This window comes from Monodon monoceros, unplaced genomic scaffold, assembly GCF_005190385.1.
Source record: "Monodon monoceros isolate NGI ecotype Baffin Bay Population unplaced genomic scaffold, NGI_Narwhal_1 Super_Scaffold_7, whole genome shotgun sequence".
NCBI classification, from domain to species: Eukaryota; Metazoa; Chordata; class Mammalia; order Artiodactyla; family Monodontidae; genus Monodon; species Monodon monoceros.
In genome coordinates, this window is record NW_021703784.1 from 51,990,337 (window position 1) to 52,008,280 (window position 17,944).

The 17,944-nt window shown below is 46.1% G+C and overlaps 1 protein-coding gene across 1 annotated transcript in view; it reads left to right on the plus strand.

Moving 5' to 3' along the window:
* Positions 1-17,944, plus strand: part of TENM4 (teneurin transmembrane protein 4) — a 740,944-nt gene that overhangs the window by 522,940 nt on the left and 200,060 nt on the right. The window contains exon 11 of the mRNA XM_029207627.1: positions 17,038-17,208. Within this exon, the coding sequence (XP_029063460.1) occupies positions 17,038-17,208 (171 nt within the window). The remainder of the gene's footprint in view (positions 1-17,037; positions 17,209-17,944) is intronic.

Sequence of the window (17,944 nt, forward strand, 5' to 3'; positions counted from 1 at the left end):
CGTTTTTGAGATGTGTAGTAAAGAAGTGATTTATTTACTGGATTCAAGACTAGGATTGAGACCCATACCACACTCGGGCGTGTCTCCCTCACCTGTACACCTACTCAGCCATCAGGCCCCGAATGCTTGTATTTAAAAGCAGATTTATTGAGATATCATTTGCATACAGAAGATTAACAGTTTTTAGTTGTACCATTCTACGAATTCTGACAAACAGAGTTGTGTGACCATCGCTACCATCAAAACACAGAACACGCGCTTCCCTGGTGGCGCAGTGGTTGAGAGTCCGCCTGCCGAGGCAGGGGACACGGGTTCGTGCCCCGGTCCGGGAAGATCCCACATGCCGCGGAGCGGCTGGGCCCGTGAGCCATGGCCGCTGAGCCTACGCGTCTGGAGCCTGTGCTCCGCAACGGGAGAGGCCACAGCAGTGAGAGGCCCGCATACCGCAAAAAAAAAAAAAAAAAACAGAACACTTCTGTCACCCCAAAAGTTCCATTTTTTTTAATCAGTCCTGTTTCCTCATCTTCAGCCTTGGGCCACCACTCATCCGTTCCACATCTCGGTAGTTTTTGGTACCGTTTTTGAGATGTGTAGTAAAGAAGTGATTTATTTACTGGATTCAAAATCAGGTGTTACCTACAATAACCTTCAAACTTTAAGACATCAAAGTGTTTTTGAGAAAATTTAAAGACATGATTTAGAATTTAAGATACGAGGGCAAACAACGGAAACATTCTAGGGTTCTCTGTGTGTTATACTTGACCTCCTTGGAGGATCACAGCCACAAGCCTCCGTGTGGTCAGCATGTGTATGTTCTTCTGCCTTTTTCAGGGACCATCTTTTTGTACACATTTTTAAGTATTGACACAAAATTCTCATTCTTGTCAAGTTTAATACCTTTATCATATTGGTGCCATTACTATGTCATTGTATTCCTTTGTTTCCAACTGTTTGCTCTTATAAATAGCACTTCTGTAACCAGAATGAAAGAAAACCTCTTCTGTTTTCTTCTTTCACTTACTTTGGGGAGGGTGTGTCCCCCTGAGCAGGATTTTTTTGGGGGGTCACAAGATATGGACAGTTTAAAGCTCTTGTGACTCACTGCTTGCTAGGGGCTCCTCAGAAGGAAAGGACTGAATCCCCAGGCTCCCAGCTAGGTGTCCAGTTTCCCCACAGTGCTGCTAGCATGCAGCTTTGTGTCTGATCTTGGTGGGTCAGCTGGTTTAATGAATGGGGGCCGGGGGAGGTTACAAGTGGCCCCGAGACCCAGAGAGGTAAAGGGATCTTCATTCCTGGAAGGAACCACACGCCTTCTCCCAGTCAGTTCCCTTTCGAGAGCCTAGCTCACACGTCCCTTCCTCAGCGAAGCTCCTCTGACCCCTTCGCCGTAAGCCAGGAACGCAGTCATATGCTCTTATAGTGCTCAGGGGTCTCACGGTCATTGCAGCTGCGGACTATGTCTTGGATTCGCTCAGCTCTGTCTCCACTGTCAGACTGTAAGCTCCATGGGGGTGGAAGCAATTTCTGTCTTGCCCAGTGCTATAGCCACAGCTTCTCGTACCAGGGTGTGGCAGGATGTAGCCTGCGTTCAGCCAAAGTTTGTTGAAGGAGAGAAAGGAGGGACGTCGGGACCAGAAGCGAACTGAGGGAACAGAGGTGAAAAGTCTAGAGGCAGGGAGATCATGTGAGAGTGAAAATGGTTACTGGAAACTAAGGGGAGAGAATACCAGAGGTGGCTTCCAAAATGTAGTCGGTGTAGGGCACAGACTTTGTCTGTTGCTTACACCTGTGAGACTTGAAGCGAGAACCTTGCCCTCTCTGAGCCTCGGTTTCCTCCTCTGTGAAAGCAGGTAATAGGCTGTTCTGGGGATGCAATGACAATCGGGCACCTAGTTCTTTCTAATAAGAGGCACTAGTGAATGACATCTGTCTTCCTCTCCCCCTAGCAAACAAGTTGTGTTGAATTTGAGGGCCAAGCTGTCCCGAGTTTGGAAATGCCTCAAAAAAGAAAGGACCCGAATTTATTAGTATATTCATTTTTTTATAACAGTGGCAGCTCCAGAGACAACACACTGTCCCAGGACTCGGGGGGCCTTGTCCTGTGGGTAGTTTCAAGGCCCCCAAAGAGGCAGCATAGCCGTGGTTGGTCAGGGAGTAGCCCCAGCTATGTGGCCGGGGTGCTCCTTCCCCAACTGCACCCTGGGAGTGTGGAAAAGGAATCGATTTTTACAGATTTTTAGCATCCTTGGAAAGAACATGTCCCCAAGTCCTTGTTTTTATTCTGAACTAATTACTGTGAAATAACATAATTTAATTGCACTTCGATGCAGAGAGAAAGTGAGAGTGGTCTCCCTGATGGCTGTTTTTTCACTGTCGTAAATACCTGGCTTGCAGAGAGGAGGTCCGTACAGTCAGGGCTGTGCTTTGTGCTGCAGGCTAGGGACAGAGGTGAGGAAGCCCAGCCAAGCGGCTCTTCATTTCAGGGGGAAAAAAAAGAGAGGGGCGGGAAAGGGGAGAGGAAGTGAGATGGCAGTAAAGAAACACAGTGTTTTTTTCCTTCCATCAGTAAAACAACAAAACCACAACTAAAAGGCTTCATCCTCCTAAAGACAGCAGTACAGTCTAATAGCAAAAGCACAGACTTCACCCTCCAGCCGTGCTCACACAGGTTTTTCCATCTCTCTGCATCTTGGTTTCCTCATGGATAATTTTGTCCATTAATATCCAAGAGGTGTTTAAGTGACAGAACATCTGCAAAGGGTCCAGTTCGGTGAGTGGTCCATTGTGGGTGCTGAGGAAATACAGATCTCACCCTTCCGGGCAGCTGGATCACCCAGAGATTTGAACCCAAGATTCAGCAGCGAAGGGCCATCTGCAGATGCAGGGATTTCAGGTAATCTGGGATGAAGTCGAGGGAGCTTCCCCAAGCTCAGGTTTGAGACACTGGGGAGCATTCACTGAGCCTGCCTGCTGGGTTGTGTCCTGGGCTACAGGGACAGACAAAGCCAGATAAGCTAGCATCACTGCTTTGAGTATTCCGTGGTTTCATAGACAGCCAGATGTGTAGGAGCCCAAGGCAATAGTAGACAGATGATGAAAGCATGTTACTGGAGTTTGAACTTTACCCCTGTGGGAGCCTGAAGGAGAAAGCAATTCATTGTAACCAGGAAGATCAGGTAAATTTCCCCAACGCACTGAGCCTTGTAAATCAAGTAAGATGTTAAAAGAGAAGCTAGGAATGGTTTTCTGGAAGATGGAACAGTCTAGACAAAGGCAAAGGACAATAGATAGGAATGTTGGCTATCTTTTTGGCACGTGTGTCAGAAGACTGTGCATTAGGCTATCCATCTGTGCATTGGATCTACTGCGGGCCTCAGTCTCTCTTTTACTGAAGGCTCTTGAATGTAGAACTACGGAAACCACAGGCACTGCAGGAGGACGCTGGCTGCCTTCCCCCTTAGAACAGAGGCTCCACTGGGCAGATACATAATAAATCCCTTGCCTTCATGCGAGGCCTGTCAAACCCATCAGTCCTCTCCAGCAGTCTCTGCACTGTGTAGGATTATTCGCTGCAAGCCCCAGATGGGGAAACTGGGCCTGCTGCGGTTAAATTACTTGCTTACCTGGAACGACTGGTAAGTAATAGAGCTGGGCCTAGAAACCAGATTTTCTGATTCCAAGTCCTGTGTTCCTTATGTAGACCATGCCAGCTCTCAGAGCCCTCCTCTGACGTCTTTCTCTGCTGCTGTGCTCCATACCCAAGGCTCAGAGCAAACAAGGGGGTGCTTTTTCATTCTGTCTGGGACTTTCTCCTGCCCCTGCTCCCAGCTTCCCTCCCACAACCTACCCTGATCTAACAGAGGTGGCAGATCACATATGTTGAGAGCTAACCATGTTCCAGGCATGTTCTGAGTGTTATATATATTTCTCATTTAATCTTCTTAACAATCCTACCTATCCAACAAATATTTGTCAGGTACCAGCCGTGTGCTAGGTACCATTCTATTTTTATTTCCATTTCATAGATGAGAAACTGAGACCTGAGGAAATTATTAAGTCAGTTGTTCAAGGCCACGTCACTAGTGAGTGTGAGAGCCAGGATTTGCCCCCAGAGCTTGCCCTCTTCCCACTGTGCTCTACGATTCCCATAGCTGGAGTGGGGCTGGAGCGGGGCTGGGACGGTTCACCTGATCTGAACTGCTGAGAGGATGCACAGAGCTCCTTACTAAAGAGAGAAACTACCTTATTTTCCTAAGGAAGAAATATTAGCATCCATCTGCCCTGGGCCATGCACTGTGCCAGGATTGCTATGTACCTGTGGCATTGAGTGGAGCTGTGGTTTGTACCCAGAGTGCTTCAGGATTGGAGAGCAAAGGAGGCCCAGATGTCATCAGGGGACCTCGATACACATCGCTTGTTGAGCACTAGCCCTTCGTGTTATCTGATTCACCTGTTCTCCAGGCTTCATGTGCTGTGGCATTAGATTGTCACCAGTGTAACATTACATTTTGGAGGGAGCCTTTCCTGCTGGTGTGTGGCAGACAGCTAGATTTATTGCGCCTTTGAGCCTGGAGTTAGGATTTTGTTCACAGCCTCCAGTGGGGGAAGAGAAAAAATGCCAGTATCATTAATTGAGCTGTGGCCTGCCTTTCATCACATTGTCCTAAATTTTACCGCTCAGGCCGTCTGCAGAATTCTACAGCAAGACAGACTCATTGGACTCCTATGTGTGTCTTAGTGTATGAGTCCCTGTGCGTAAGTACACACATGACACCACCCAGTATGGATGCAAAAAAAAAGGGATTTGAGAGGAGATGGAGTTGGGGGTAACAAAGATTGAATGAGAATTTTAGGAGAAGTAGCATTTTTCTTTACCTGAAAACTGGAAACTCTTCTTTTGCTTGTTTATGCCTCCTCACTTTTCTGTAGAGCATTAAGTCCATTGAATTGTACTGTGATTGCCCCTAATGGTATCGGTCTGGGGCTGTGTAGAAAGTTTCACTTGTAAATCTTTGCATTAGTCTGTGTATTAAACTTTGGGTGTTCTTTCTTTCATTGATTAACTTTTAAACAACATAATAATGATGTCTTATATTTTCAATACACTTCAAAAGGACTTGCCTTAAATTTAATCCTTATAAGAACCTGGGAGGTGGTTTTGTATTCTTTCCCTTTCTACAGATGAAAAAACTGAGGGTCAGAGTGGTTAGGTGACGTATTTGCAGATGCATAGCTGGTAAGGGCCAGAGCTGGGAGTCCAGCTATCTCTGCAGATCTGCTCTGCTGGCTACATAGGTGGACAACAGAGCCAGCAAGGGATGGACGGGAAGCACCTGGATATGGACTGTCAGGGCGGTGTGCAAGGGACAGGTGCTGAAGTAATGGTCAGGACCGGGGCTGGGGAGGGGAGAGCAGATGGCATTTCTGGCTTGGGGCAATGGTGGAAATCCTCACAGAAGAGTTAAGGTTTGAAGTAGGCCTCGAAGGATGGGAGAATGATTTTAAAAATAGGAAAGGTGGGCTTCCCTGGTGGCGCAGTGGTTGAGAGTCTACCAGCCGATGCAGAGGCCACAACAGTGAGAGGCCCGCGTACCACAAAAAAAGAAAAAAAATAGGAAAGGCAGTGGCCATTCCACGTAGAGATGTTACATCAACGAAGCCTGGAGGCTGTGTGTTCAAGGGACAGGAGAAACCCACACAGACAGAGATTCCTGGGCAGGGAGAAGCAACGAGGAACGTCAGGTACTGTGCTCAGCAAGTGTTTCAAATGCTCAAGTTTCTATCCTCAGGAAAATATCACCAACAAACTTTGAGCAGTAAGCAGGGCCATATACTTCCGAGATGTCCTTTTCTATTCTCCATTTCTGTCATTTCCAGAGTTTTACATCTAATCAGAAAGGCAGCGTGTACAGGGGTTAGGGACAGATTCTGCACAATCTGGATTTGGCTCAGATCTGAAGTGACCCTCTGCCTCTTATTAAATGTGTGATCTTGGGCAAGTTGTTGAACCTCTTGGAGCCTTAGTTTCCTCATCTTGCAAATGAGGATAATAATAATACCTACCTCCTAGGGCTTTGCAAGGATTAAGTGATAGTGTGTTTATCAAGCACTAAGCCCAGTGCTTGGTACTATTAATAACAGTGGCTTTTATCACCACCACATTCACCATCACCACCACATTCATCACCATCACCATCACCATCACCATCACCATCACCACCACCATCACCACCACCATCACCATCACCACCACCACCACATTCATCACCATCACCATCACCATCACCATCACCATCACCATCACCATCGTCACCATCATGGTTCCTGGAACTCTGTGCTGCTTTAAACTTCCTAATCTAAGGACTGAGCCAAACCAGGGGTCCCTGCATATCAGAGAACTTGTGCGTATTGCGTGCCTGGCTCTGTGCACAGACAGGGCAGAGAGGCAAGAAAACGTAGTATGATCCCAAAGAGCTAGAAAACGCTCCAGTGGGCAGGAGGCTGGGAAGCTGTGGAGAGTAAAGGGGGGATATCACACACTGTTCTGTGAGAGTTTAAAATGCTCTTTCAGAATGCTTCTCATTATAAAGAAATATCATCCCTAGTTACAAATCTGGGTGGCAGACTCTGCGTTAAGCTGTCCACCCTCATTCTTCCCGCTGAAGTGACTGTTCCAGAGGGAAAAGGCCTATCCTAATAATATACACACAAATTAAAACTCCATTTAGAGGTACAGTGGGGACCACCTCCTAATTGACTTTGATCATTGGAAAAAAAAAACAAAACCCAGTTACGTGGTTGATATGCCAAAGGAAATCAGGCAATGGGAGGGTGCCTCACAGAGCCTTGCAACAGGACGTTTTCTAGTAGCTATGGAAATGGAACCTAGCAACAGGCACTTTCTCCTTCTGGAGCTCCCAAGCATGAACCAAACCCCGTGTTTCCTTCGGCCCCCTTTGATGGTTGGCACAGGAAGGAGCGGACAAGGCCTCACACATGAGAGGCTGGTCCTTGGCTAAGTTGAGACACCTTTTTATAGAAATGCTTTAGATAGCCTTGTGAATAGTCTTGGCACTTGGATGCAAGCACCACAGAGAAAGGAAACCCAGCAGAGCTCTAGGCCAGCGTTCCGCCCCCTCTCGGGAAATGACAGGCACTTTCCCAGCTTTCCCCGGCTGACATGTTTCTGCCAGGGCAGGGCTGGCTGCGCACCCCAGCAGAGCAGTTGAACAGGCTGGCGACCCTGGGGTGATTTCGCTCCCTGGATCCTTAACGAGGGTTTGAGTATGAAGGGCAAGGTGGTGGGTCTTCCACTGCGTGGAGTCACTTCCTTGACCGCTCTGTCAGCAGTGATTTGATCAGAAGCTGCATGTTCTGATCAGGACTGCATGGAAGCCTGCCCTGGGCTCTTACAGCAGTCTGCGAAGAGCTTAGGGTGTGGAGTGACCCGGACCTGGGTTTGGATCTTGGTGCTGCCATGATGAATGGTGCAATGATGGACTGTTCTGGGGCCTTGGTTTTCTGAAGATCCAAAATCAGGCTAATAATATCTACTTTGTCACTATGTGTCGAGGTCCTAATCCATAAAATGGAGATACTATCTTCCTTAAAAAGCTGTGAGATTAAATGACATAATGAACGTTCATCCTCCGGCACTGTGTCATGCACATGGTACAATTTTTAATAAGTGGGAGCTGTTACTGTTTTGGTAATAATCCTAATTATGTCTGTCTCCTTCCTTTGCTCTTTTTCTTCTCTCCTGTGGGCCAGGTGCTGGGGGAAGGAGATGAGAGAAATGATCCCTGCCCTAAGGGAGGGCCTGCTGGCGGCCTGATATCATTTGCCCTGTGGGCTCATTCCCTTAACTTTAGGCTCAAGAAGATGACTCCTTTAGTCTGGGAGTGCAGTGCCTGACGGAAGAACAAGCCGTGAAGGGGCCTTTCCTGCTCTTACAGGATTTTCTGCTGCGACTTAGTGACAGGGCCATTTAGCAGAAAGGATTCGGAACTAAATCCGGAGACTTGGGCTGAGCGCAGTTCCAGGCTCTGCTCCAAGTGCCCCCTTCAAGCCTGAGTCTCATCTGCCCATTGAGTGCGGGGCAGGTTCAGTCATAGCGACATCCCCCCTCCCACAACCAGAGCAAAAACTCAGACTTCTCAACTCCCTCAAGAAATCTCCGTACTTCACTTTCTCAGTGAAAACCTTAATATACACTGCAAATGATGGTGATGATACCACTGTAGAAGGCTACCCTCTGGTAGTAAATTTGAGTAAATACCAAGCAGCATAATAAGCTCATAAAATATATTCTTTCCTTTCACCTTCACAGCAGTTCTTTGGAGCTACAGGTATTATTGTCACCATTTTATAGATGAGGAAGCTGGGAGTCAAAGGATTTAAATAACAGGAACAAAGTCACATAACCATAAACGTGAAAACGAGAACAGGAACGCAGGGCTGTCTGGCTGCCACGGCTGTGCTCGTAACCAACTGTACTTCGTGCCTCCCATCTTCCTGTGTCTGGCACCAGCACTATATTGGGAGTAGGGCAGGGAGACGTCACATTACCGGGCTGAGGTCAGTCCAAGGTGGCCAACCCCTAAGCTAGTCATGCACAGAAGAAGGCTTAGTAGAGCCTGTCGGGTGAAAGGGGCCCAGAAAAGATAGTTTTCTTATTCCATTACTGCAGTAATAGCCGTTCACTCCATTCTGCACAAATTAGATTCCAGCCCTGGTCCCCCTACAACTTGCCGTGTCACCAGTTTTCAGTGCCCTCCACTTAAATTGATCTTTTTCCTCCGCGTTGACGGTGGGCGTGTCTGTTTCTCCCCTTCTCTCGTGCCCATCCCCCCACCCCCCTCTTTTCCAGAACTATTGAGCGGCTGCCAGTGAATCCTTGTTGAAAGGCCTCCTTTCCCCACAGCATTGCATGGTGCAGAAAAGTGATTAACTGTGCCAGAGTCCGTTCTCCAGAAAACAATTAATTTGGGGGTGAGAGACAGTAACCCTGATTGTTGCAGTCAGGTTTATCCAGAGATAGGAAGAAAGGCAATATATTTACTTGATTAAAAATTAGCCCCACGTAGTCAGCAGTGGGATCCTATCAGGCTGCTTTATAGCAATTCCGCTTTTAAAAACTGTTTTATCCGCTGGACAGATATCTCTAGTTCCTGTGCCCAAAGTCTGTCAGCTGATGGGAGCAGGGTAGGGAGAGAGCCCTCAGCTCAAAGAAATTTGCGGTTGGCATGGGAGGGAAATTAGGGGCAATATGTGGAGAGAAGGAAAGGTGATGGAACAGAGCTGGCTTAAATAAATCTTTCAGGGGATCTGGGAATTAGGAAAATCAGCAGAGCAAAATGACAAGGGTGGTGACGGCTACCATTTATTTTGCTCCTACTATGTGCCAGGCACAGTTCTAAGCACATGACATGCATTATTTCATTTAATCCTTTGAGGTAAATATTACTATCTATTTTACAGATGAAGAAACTGAGACTCAGAGAGGCTAAGTCATTTACCCAAAGTCAGGAACCTAGTAAATGATGTGCCTCTGAATGCTCCAGATAGACCCAAACTTGAGGACTGACTCTACCAAAGTCACTTACTTGCATTTACATGGTTTTGCTTTTAGGGGTCAACCCTGTCTACCGTGGTCAGGATGTAAACAGGTGGGGACCCCATGCTTTACCCCTAAGATGAAGGTCCTTTAACAGACTATCTCAAAAGAGAAAACCTGGCTATACTGTCAGCAGAGGCCTTGCCTTAAAATTATCTTAATTTTAATTTAATTTCAGGCATTGTAACTCATCAACAGTCTAGAGGTGAGCCTGGACTTTGGGACCAGTCAGACCTGGGTTCAAAAGTGACTTTATCACTTCCCATCTGGGAAGTATCTTGGGAAGTATTTTTGGGCAGGTCATGCAACCTCTCTGAGCCTCCACTTTCTTCGTCTGTAAAATGGGAATACTAATGATTTTCTCAAGGTTTATGTAAGGTCTGAATGAAATCATGTATGTAATTCCCCTTGCCTAAGTGTCTGACACGTGGCATATGCTCAAAATCAGGATCTCCCCGCTCGGCTCTGTTGTCCTTCTTTACCTCGTGCTCCTAAGACCAAGTGGTAGAACTTCCTTTTTAATGTAAACAGCATGGAAGTGAGTTTGGAAACTAGTGAAGAAAACTAGTCAGTCATCCTACCACTATAATTCAAAGCTTGATGTCATTTTTACATATCTCTTTCTAGATTTTTTTTTCACATGTGTACCTGGTATTCCATCCAGTACTTGTATCATAGTTTAGCCAAGTTCTCCTATTTTAAGACATCTAGGTTGCTTCTGATTTTTTTACTAGTACACTGCAGTGTACATCTCTGTGTATATGGCTTCTAGGTTTGAAACTTTTGAATGTTGTGGCTTTGTTGCCAAACCAGGAGAAGAACTTGGGGGATGAAGCTCTGTCGTTCTGCTGTTGTGATTGTCTTGCCTTTTTGTTTTTTGCTTTCTACATTAGAGGACCATAAGTCAGAGAACTCCAGTGAGTTATATTTTACAGAAATGATGCTAGTTAAGAACAAACAAACAACAGAGCATTAATAATGTAAAACAGAAAAGTAGGTAGCCATGCAGCTGGGTTGCTTCCTGCTGCCTTTTGAAACCAAGAATGCTGCTTGAATCAACAGTTTCTTGAAGTTATAACCATCTCTAGTCACTACCTAGAGCTGCTAATTTACAGACGCAACTGGGTTTGTGCATTCGATTTTTGGAAGGGAAGCATGCATGTGACAGTGGAAACTCTCCTATACTTACTTCGGTGACTTCTACATAATGACTTTGTTAATTGCCTCCTGCTGGCTGGGCGCTGGGGGGAGCCTTCAACGTCTGAACATCTACTGAGCATTTTTCTTAAAAATGTCAAGATGGAGCTTGCACTTTCCCAGCCCTCTCTCATGTCTCACCGGGCAGGAAAAAGGCGACTGGAAAATGTCAGCCCTGGGATCAGATTGACCAGATCTGAGGGAGTAAGAAACTCCCCCCACCCTAGCTCTTGGCTTTTAGAAATCATTAACCTTTCAACGTGGGTGATCCTGTGAACTCGCTACCTTTCCACAGCCTTCTTCTCACCTCTTTAGCATCTTTTCACCTTTTCACTGAATTACAAACTAGTTGAAAGGGGATACCGGTATCAGGTTTCTTATTTAGGTCACTTTCAATGTACTTGGGAGAGTTTTGCACAAACAGGTATAAATACACACTGTGGGGTGTAATTTAGATAATCCTGTGATGTACATTGGTGCTTACTATTAATTCCTCTGGAAGGAGGGATTACGATCATTATAATTTACATTGTTTCAGTAGTCTGGTCTTAAGGCAGGCTGGAGAGGACCATTTATATTATTTAGCTTTTCTGGATCCATGACAGGTGTTTCCAAGTCATCTGGATAGCATGCAGCTACCGCTATCTGCAGCTTTAAATGAGGGTTGCTGTGGGGTAAGAACTACTTATTATCACCGTTGGGACCCCCAGACATGAACTTCAGCCTTTATTTGCTGGTGACTTTAGATTGCCCATAGTTTACCTCCTATTTAAAGTAAAATGTGTAAAAGAGGAAGCTTGGCTGGGAAACACAGGCTCCTGAGTTTGAAACTTGCCTCAAACTTATACCAGCTCTGTGATGTTAGGTCACTTACTCTGAGTAAATCAGAATATATCCCCATAGCTCAATTTCCATTCAGTTCCATTGTATTCATTCTCCAATAACGTTTTTTCAACCCGTCTTTACATGTGGATTAATTCGAATAATATAAATTAAGAATTTGGCCTGTAGTATGCACTCAGATTATACCAGGTTTTGAGTTACTGTTGTTACTTTGAATATTATCGAGGACAAAGACGAATGGTTGCTTGAGCTTGTGTATTCTTTGGACAGCCTCTGACCGAGTATGCCTTGTGTCGTTTGGGAAGAGGAGAACAGAGCAGACTATTTCCCTTCCTTCTCTTTCTGTCGCTCATAACCCAGAACTATAAAACTGACCACCCACCAAACAATACAGTAAAAGAATTGAGGGGCCCCTAGCCTGACTTATATTTAAGACTGGATCACAGATTAAAGGTCCCTTTTATTTTGGCTTTAAGACCACATTACTGGTGGAACTTCACATCTCTGACGCCGTATCATCCTGTCCTCTGTCTAAATCTTACTGTTGCAGGAAGGGGGGACCCCTTGCAGGGCCCGAGAGTGGGCCCTTGTCTAACACTCGGAAATGAATTGTCCAAGGAGACACATGTGCTGACAAACCAAGAGGCCTTATTGAGAAGGGGTGCCCGGGTGGAGAGCAGGAGGGTGAGGGAACCCAGGAGGACTGCTCTGCCACGTGGCTTGCAGTCTTGGGTTTTATGGTGATGGGATTAGCTTCCAGGTTGTCTCTAGCCAATCACTCTGACTCACGGTCCTTCCTGGTGGCGTGCGCATCACTCAGCCAAGATGGATTCCAGTGAGAAGGATTCTGGGAGGTTAGTAGGACATATGAACTGGCGTCCCCTCTCTCCTTTTGACATTTCCCCAATTCTTCCGGTTGCTGGTGGCTTGTTAGTTCCGCATGCCTTACGAGGACCTCCTGCTGCAAGATACCTCCTGCAAACGGTAACTGTGGTGCCTGGCCAGGGTGGGTGGTTTCAGCCAGTGGTTCTCCTACCTTCCAGTCGGCCATTTGTCAGCCTGGTGTTGATGGCCTTGTACTCACTTCCCTACCCACCAGCCTCCAGAATTATTTCTGGAGGACTGAATCTCCTGAGAGTCCAAGTTAGAGCTGAATCCAGAACTTGGCTTTCCCAGGTGGTTTCTAAGAGCACATCTACCACAGGCCACAGAGAGACCCACCGGCGTCACAGCTGTGTGGGCCTCTGTTTGTGATCGCCGAGGTGCAAGGCCATGAGGAAGGGGTGCCAGCGTGCACCTCTGGGCTTCTGGCCGACAGCCTCCCCCATCCAGCTGTGGACTGCCCTGCCCTAATTAACGTCCCTGGACGCCAGATCCTGTGATCATTTTCACCGGGAACACTCTTTCCACTGGCTTTTCTTCCCCCGCCACATATTTTTTACCGTGAGAACTTGCTTTTGCATCTTGTTTAAAATAAGAGAAAGTGGGCTTCCCTGGTGGTGCAGTGGTTGAGAGTCCGCCTGCCGATGCAGGGGACACGGGATCGTGCCCCGGTCCGGGAGGATCCCACATGCCGCGGAGCGGCTGGGCCCGTGAGCCATGGCCACTGAGCCTGCGTCCGGAGCCTGTGCTCCGCAACGGGAGAGGCCACAACAGTGAGAGGCCCGTGTACTGCAAAAAAAGTAAAATAAAATAAGAGAAAGCTTTGACAAAAATGTTTCTCTTCACAAAGCTGTGAGAGCTCTATTCATTCTGGGATTAGTTAATTCTCATGACCTTTTAACAAGACAACTCTTCTGCACACTTAGATGAGATAATTGATTCTAACCGGGAAAGAAGTACTGCTCGTTTAACTGCATATATCTGAGTTGTCCGCAATTCAAACAATTTCTCCATTACCTTTGGAGTTGCCAATAAATAGATTAAAACAGTAAGAAGGTAAGCAGAAATGTGAGCTAATTCAACCTTGGAAGTAGCAGCATATTCACTTCTCATTCACTGTTATTATTATTGACAGCTACACAGAGACGGTCAAGAGCAGTGTAAAGCACCTCATTTAGTGTCTGGTACCTAAAAAGTGCTGTATAAATGTTAGCTACTATTTTATCAGGATTATCAATGGTATGAATATAATGGTTATAGAATATAGTAATCACACAGATGTACAGTTTACAAAGTGCTTTGCCATATATTATCACATATGATACAATAATTCTTTGAAATATTTTTATCCCCATTTCTCAGATGAGAATAGCTAGGAAGTGGCAGTTAGGATTCAAAACCAGTTTTCTTGCCCTTGGTCCAGCACACTTCCCACTGCATCACAGTAACCGAAGAGAAAGCAAAGGGTCTGATTGCATTTCTGTTACCAGCGTACGCTCTCCTGATTAAGCCAGACTTGTGTGTATTCCTTGGTGGCTTGTGTTTGGATCAGGAGTCATAAGGATATGCTGTGCTCCGGTCCCCTGTACACACTTTTTTTTGCATCTTGAAGGCAGTCACACAGCCCCTCCAGACCACCAGTGACTCTTCCACAAACTGCGGCCAAATAACACAACTTTCCGTCTACCTCACGGACTCCTATACTGCTGCCTAAAAAGACATGTAAAAGCCTTGGACGTTGCTTGATGTGTAAAAGGGGATGTCTTTATAATCCCTACCCACCTTGCTAGAAGAAGCTGGCGAGCAGCAGCATGGTGAAGTGGGAAGAGCCTTCCAGCCAGAAAGATGGATGGTGTGTGATTTCAGGATTCCAGCAGTTTGGGATTCTAGTCTAGACCCTGCCACTTGTTAGCCATTTAACCTTCCCAGGGTTAATTGATGTCTCTGTGTCTTAGTTTCTTCATCGGCAAAATGGCATTATCACCTTTTAGGATTGTTGCAAGGATCAAAGAAACTTTGAAACGTATTTACTGCTCTTAGCACAATGCCTGGCCCGTGGAAAGCACTCAAGAAATCACAGTTTTATAATTATCATAATTTTAATTAACCTTCTGAGTTAATTAAATGTCCACATCTATAAATTGGGTCTGGCAAGGTTGCACGAAGATTAGATGTAATGTATACAAATTACCCAGGGCACTGCCCGGCAAGCAGTTGGTCCTCAGTAAACGTAATTACGATGGGCCTTCATATCTCTGTCGATCCTTCCCTGTGTTCCTCTCACCCTCCTAGTGGGTCAGCCACTGTCTCCTCTGGGCCTTCTAGTCCTTCTGTCTGTCTCCCCTGCTTGACTACGAGCTCATGGAAGCAGGGAGCGTCTGATTTAGTTCTGGCTCAGTGTCAGCCATGGGTCCTGGCATAGAGTGGGCTTTTAGAAAGTGTTCATCAGCTGAACGAAGGAGTGATGCTACACAGAGGATGCTGTGGGAGTTGGGGACTGGAGTATGCGATTCTGTATGTGGGGAGTCAGGGAAGGCGTCCCAGAAGAGGTAAGTATGGGCCATTGATGAGGCTCAAGTCTTGAATCGCCAGTGGGACTTAAGCCGACGCTTTGTACTAGATTGCAAACCTTTCTGGAAAACACGCTTCCTAGCCTTCACAAGCATTGTGTATTTAAAGGACAACATCCATTCTCTGGTGTTTTATGGTCTCTTCTCAATTGTTGAAGACTATTTAGCAGTTGCTACCTTGCAAAAATAGTTTTAAAACAGAAATGCATGCCCATGAATCAAAATCACAGCATTGCACAAAATCACAAAAATGCACAGAATCAAAATGTGCAACAGATACACAGTGAAATGCAGATCCCATCTCTTCCTTCACGGGACACACCCACCGTTATCTGTGTCTTTCTTATCCTTCCAGAAATATTCTGTACATATGCAGAAATGTTTTTACCTAAATGTAGTATGTCAAACATACTGTTCTGAATGTTACAATTTTCCTTCCAGAAAAATATATACAAAGAGCTTCCTCACTCTTTTTTATGGTTGCATAGTATATTGTATAAATAAAACTTATCTAGCCCCTTATTGGTGGACTGGTTTCCAATATTTTGCTATTACAAACAGTACCGTAGTGAATAACCTTGTACGTACATCATTTTGTATGTATATGAACATATCTGGAGGAGAACTGGAACCTCTAAGTTCCAGGGTAAAGGGCATGGGTATTTTTGATTTGATAGCTTTTGTCAAATTACCCTCCAGGGTTTGTACCAGCTGAGTGTGGCAGTGCTTATCTCCTGTTCTCTTCCAGTACTGTATATCTTCAACCTTTTTAAAATCTTTGCCAAACCGTATGTGAAACACAGTATTGCAGAGTTTAACTTACATTTCTCCTACTATGGGTGATGTCTAGAGTCTTTTCATGTGACAAAGAGCCAATTGCATTTCTTATTCTGTAAACTATCTGTTCATATCCTATGCCTATTTTCCTACTGACTTGCTGGACTTTGCTTATTATTTGTAGGAGTTCTTTTTCTATTAAGGAAATTAACCCTTGGTGATACAAATTGCAGCTTTTTCCTCTAGATTGTTATTTATCTTTTGAATCAAAAGGCCAAGACCACTACTTACAATACCCAGGACTTGGAAGCAACCTAACTGTCCATTGACAGATGAATGGATAAAGAAGATGTGGCACATATAAAGAGTGGAATATTACTCAGTCATAAAAAGAAACAAAATTGAGTTATTTGTAGTGAGGTGGATGGACCTAGAGTCTGTCATACATAGTGAAGTAAGTCAGAAAGAGGAAAACAAATACCGTATGCTAACACATGTATATGGTATCTAAAAAAAAAAATGGTTCTGAAGAACCTAGGGGCAAGACAGGAATAAAGACGCAGATGTAGAGAATGAACTTGAGGACATGGGGAGGGGGAAGGGTAAGCTGGGACGAAGTGAGAGAGAGGCATGGACATATATACACTACCAAACGTAAAGTAGATAGCTAGTGGGAAGCAGCCGCATAGCACAGGGAGATCAGCTTCGTGCTTTGTGACTGCCTAGAGTGGTGGGATAGTGAGGGTGGGAGGGAGACGCAAGAAGGAGGGGATATGGGGATATATGTATACGTAGAGCTGATTCACTTTGTTATACAGCAGAAACTAACACAACACTGTAAAGCAATTGTACTCCAATAAAGATGTTAAAAAAAAAAAGGCCAGGACCTCCTGAAACTCCCTCATCCCTGCCCCTCTCCCCACTCCCCTAGACTGTGAGCCCTCGGGGGCAGGGTCTGTGCCTGGATCATCTCTGTGCCCCAGCCCCCTGTGTAGCACTCAGCACTGCCAGAGCTGTCTTCAGGGGCTCTTTGTTGAACTGAACTGAACTGAATTCCTGTGTTCCCCACCCCCACTTGTCCTCCCCTCTGGCTTGGGAGTTCCATGTCCACCTCCAGCAGAAAAAGATGACTTTTCTCATTGCTCACCACAGCCATGCACCTGTTTGGCCTAAACTGGCACCTGCAGCCGATGGAGGGGCAGATGTATGAGATCACGGAGGACACAGCCAGCAGTTGGCCTGTGCCAACGGACGTCTCCCTGTATCCCTCAGGGGGCACTGGGTTAGAGATCTCTGACAGGAAAGGCAAAGGAGCCACGGAAGGTAGGGTTGCTGTGTTGTTCGTGTCGTGAGTCCTCTGTGTCTGCCTTTGAACCGAGGAGACCGCCATTCTGCGCGCCATGTGCCTGACTCACAGCTCCATGCTCTGGTGCTTCCTCCATCCCTCTGCACTCCACACTGGCTGCCAGGCCACCTGTGTCTTCATCGCAGTTCCTTGTCACTGTGAACTCATAGCGGGGCTTGGGCAGGGTTCATGGTGCTCAGCAACATCCCATCCCATGCCCTGAGGGAAGTATCATGGGATTTCACACTGCTGGGCGGCTGTCTTTGATTATGTGGAATCATGATGAGGCAACCTCATGGGATGAATGGGTGTCTCCTGGAGTTGGGTGTGGCAAGGTGGGTAGAGGGTGTGTTGTAAGCGAAATACCCTTGGACCTTGTGCTTCCATGGAAACACCACTTCGGCTGTTCTAGCATTTTCAACCATGTGACCTTAAGTTACTTGGCCAGAGTCACATAGCCAGTAAATAATGAAATTTGGGACATGAGCCCAGGTCTGTGTGACTGCAGGGCTCTTGCAGTCTCCATAAGTTGACCTACCTGACTCACCTCATGGTTGTAAGACCCTGAAGGAGGTGTGGATAAGAAATTCCATTGTACAATGAGACACAGATGTTTCTCTTTCAATGATGGAAGTGGTGGTGACATTTGGAGTTCGGCATTCTTGAATGGGACATCCATAGACCCATCTTCTGAATTTCTTAGGGCTCTTTCTA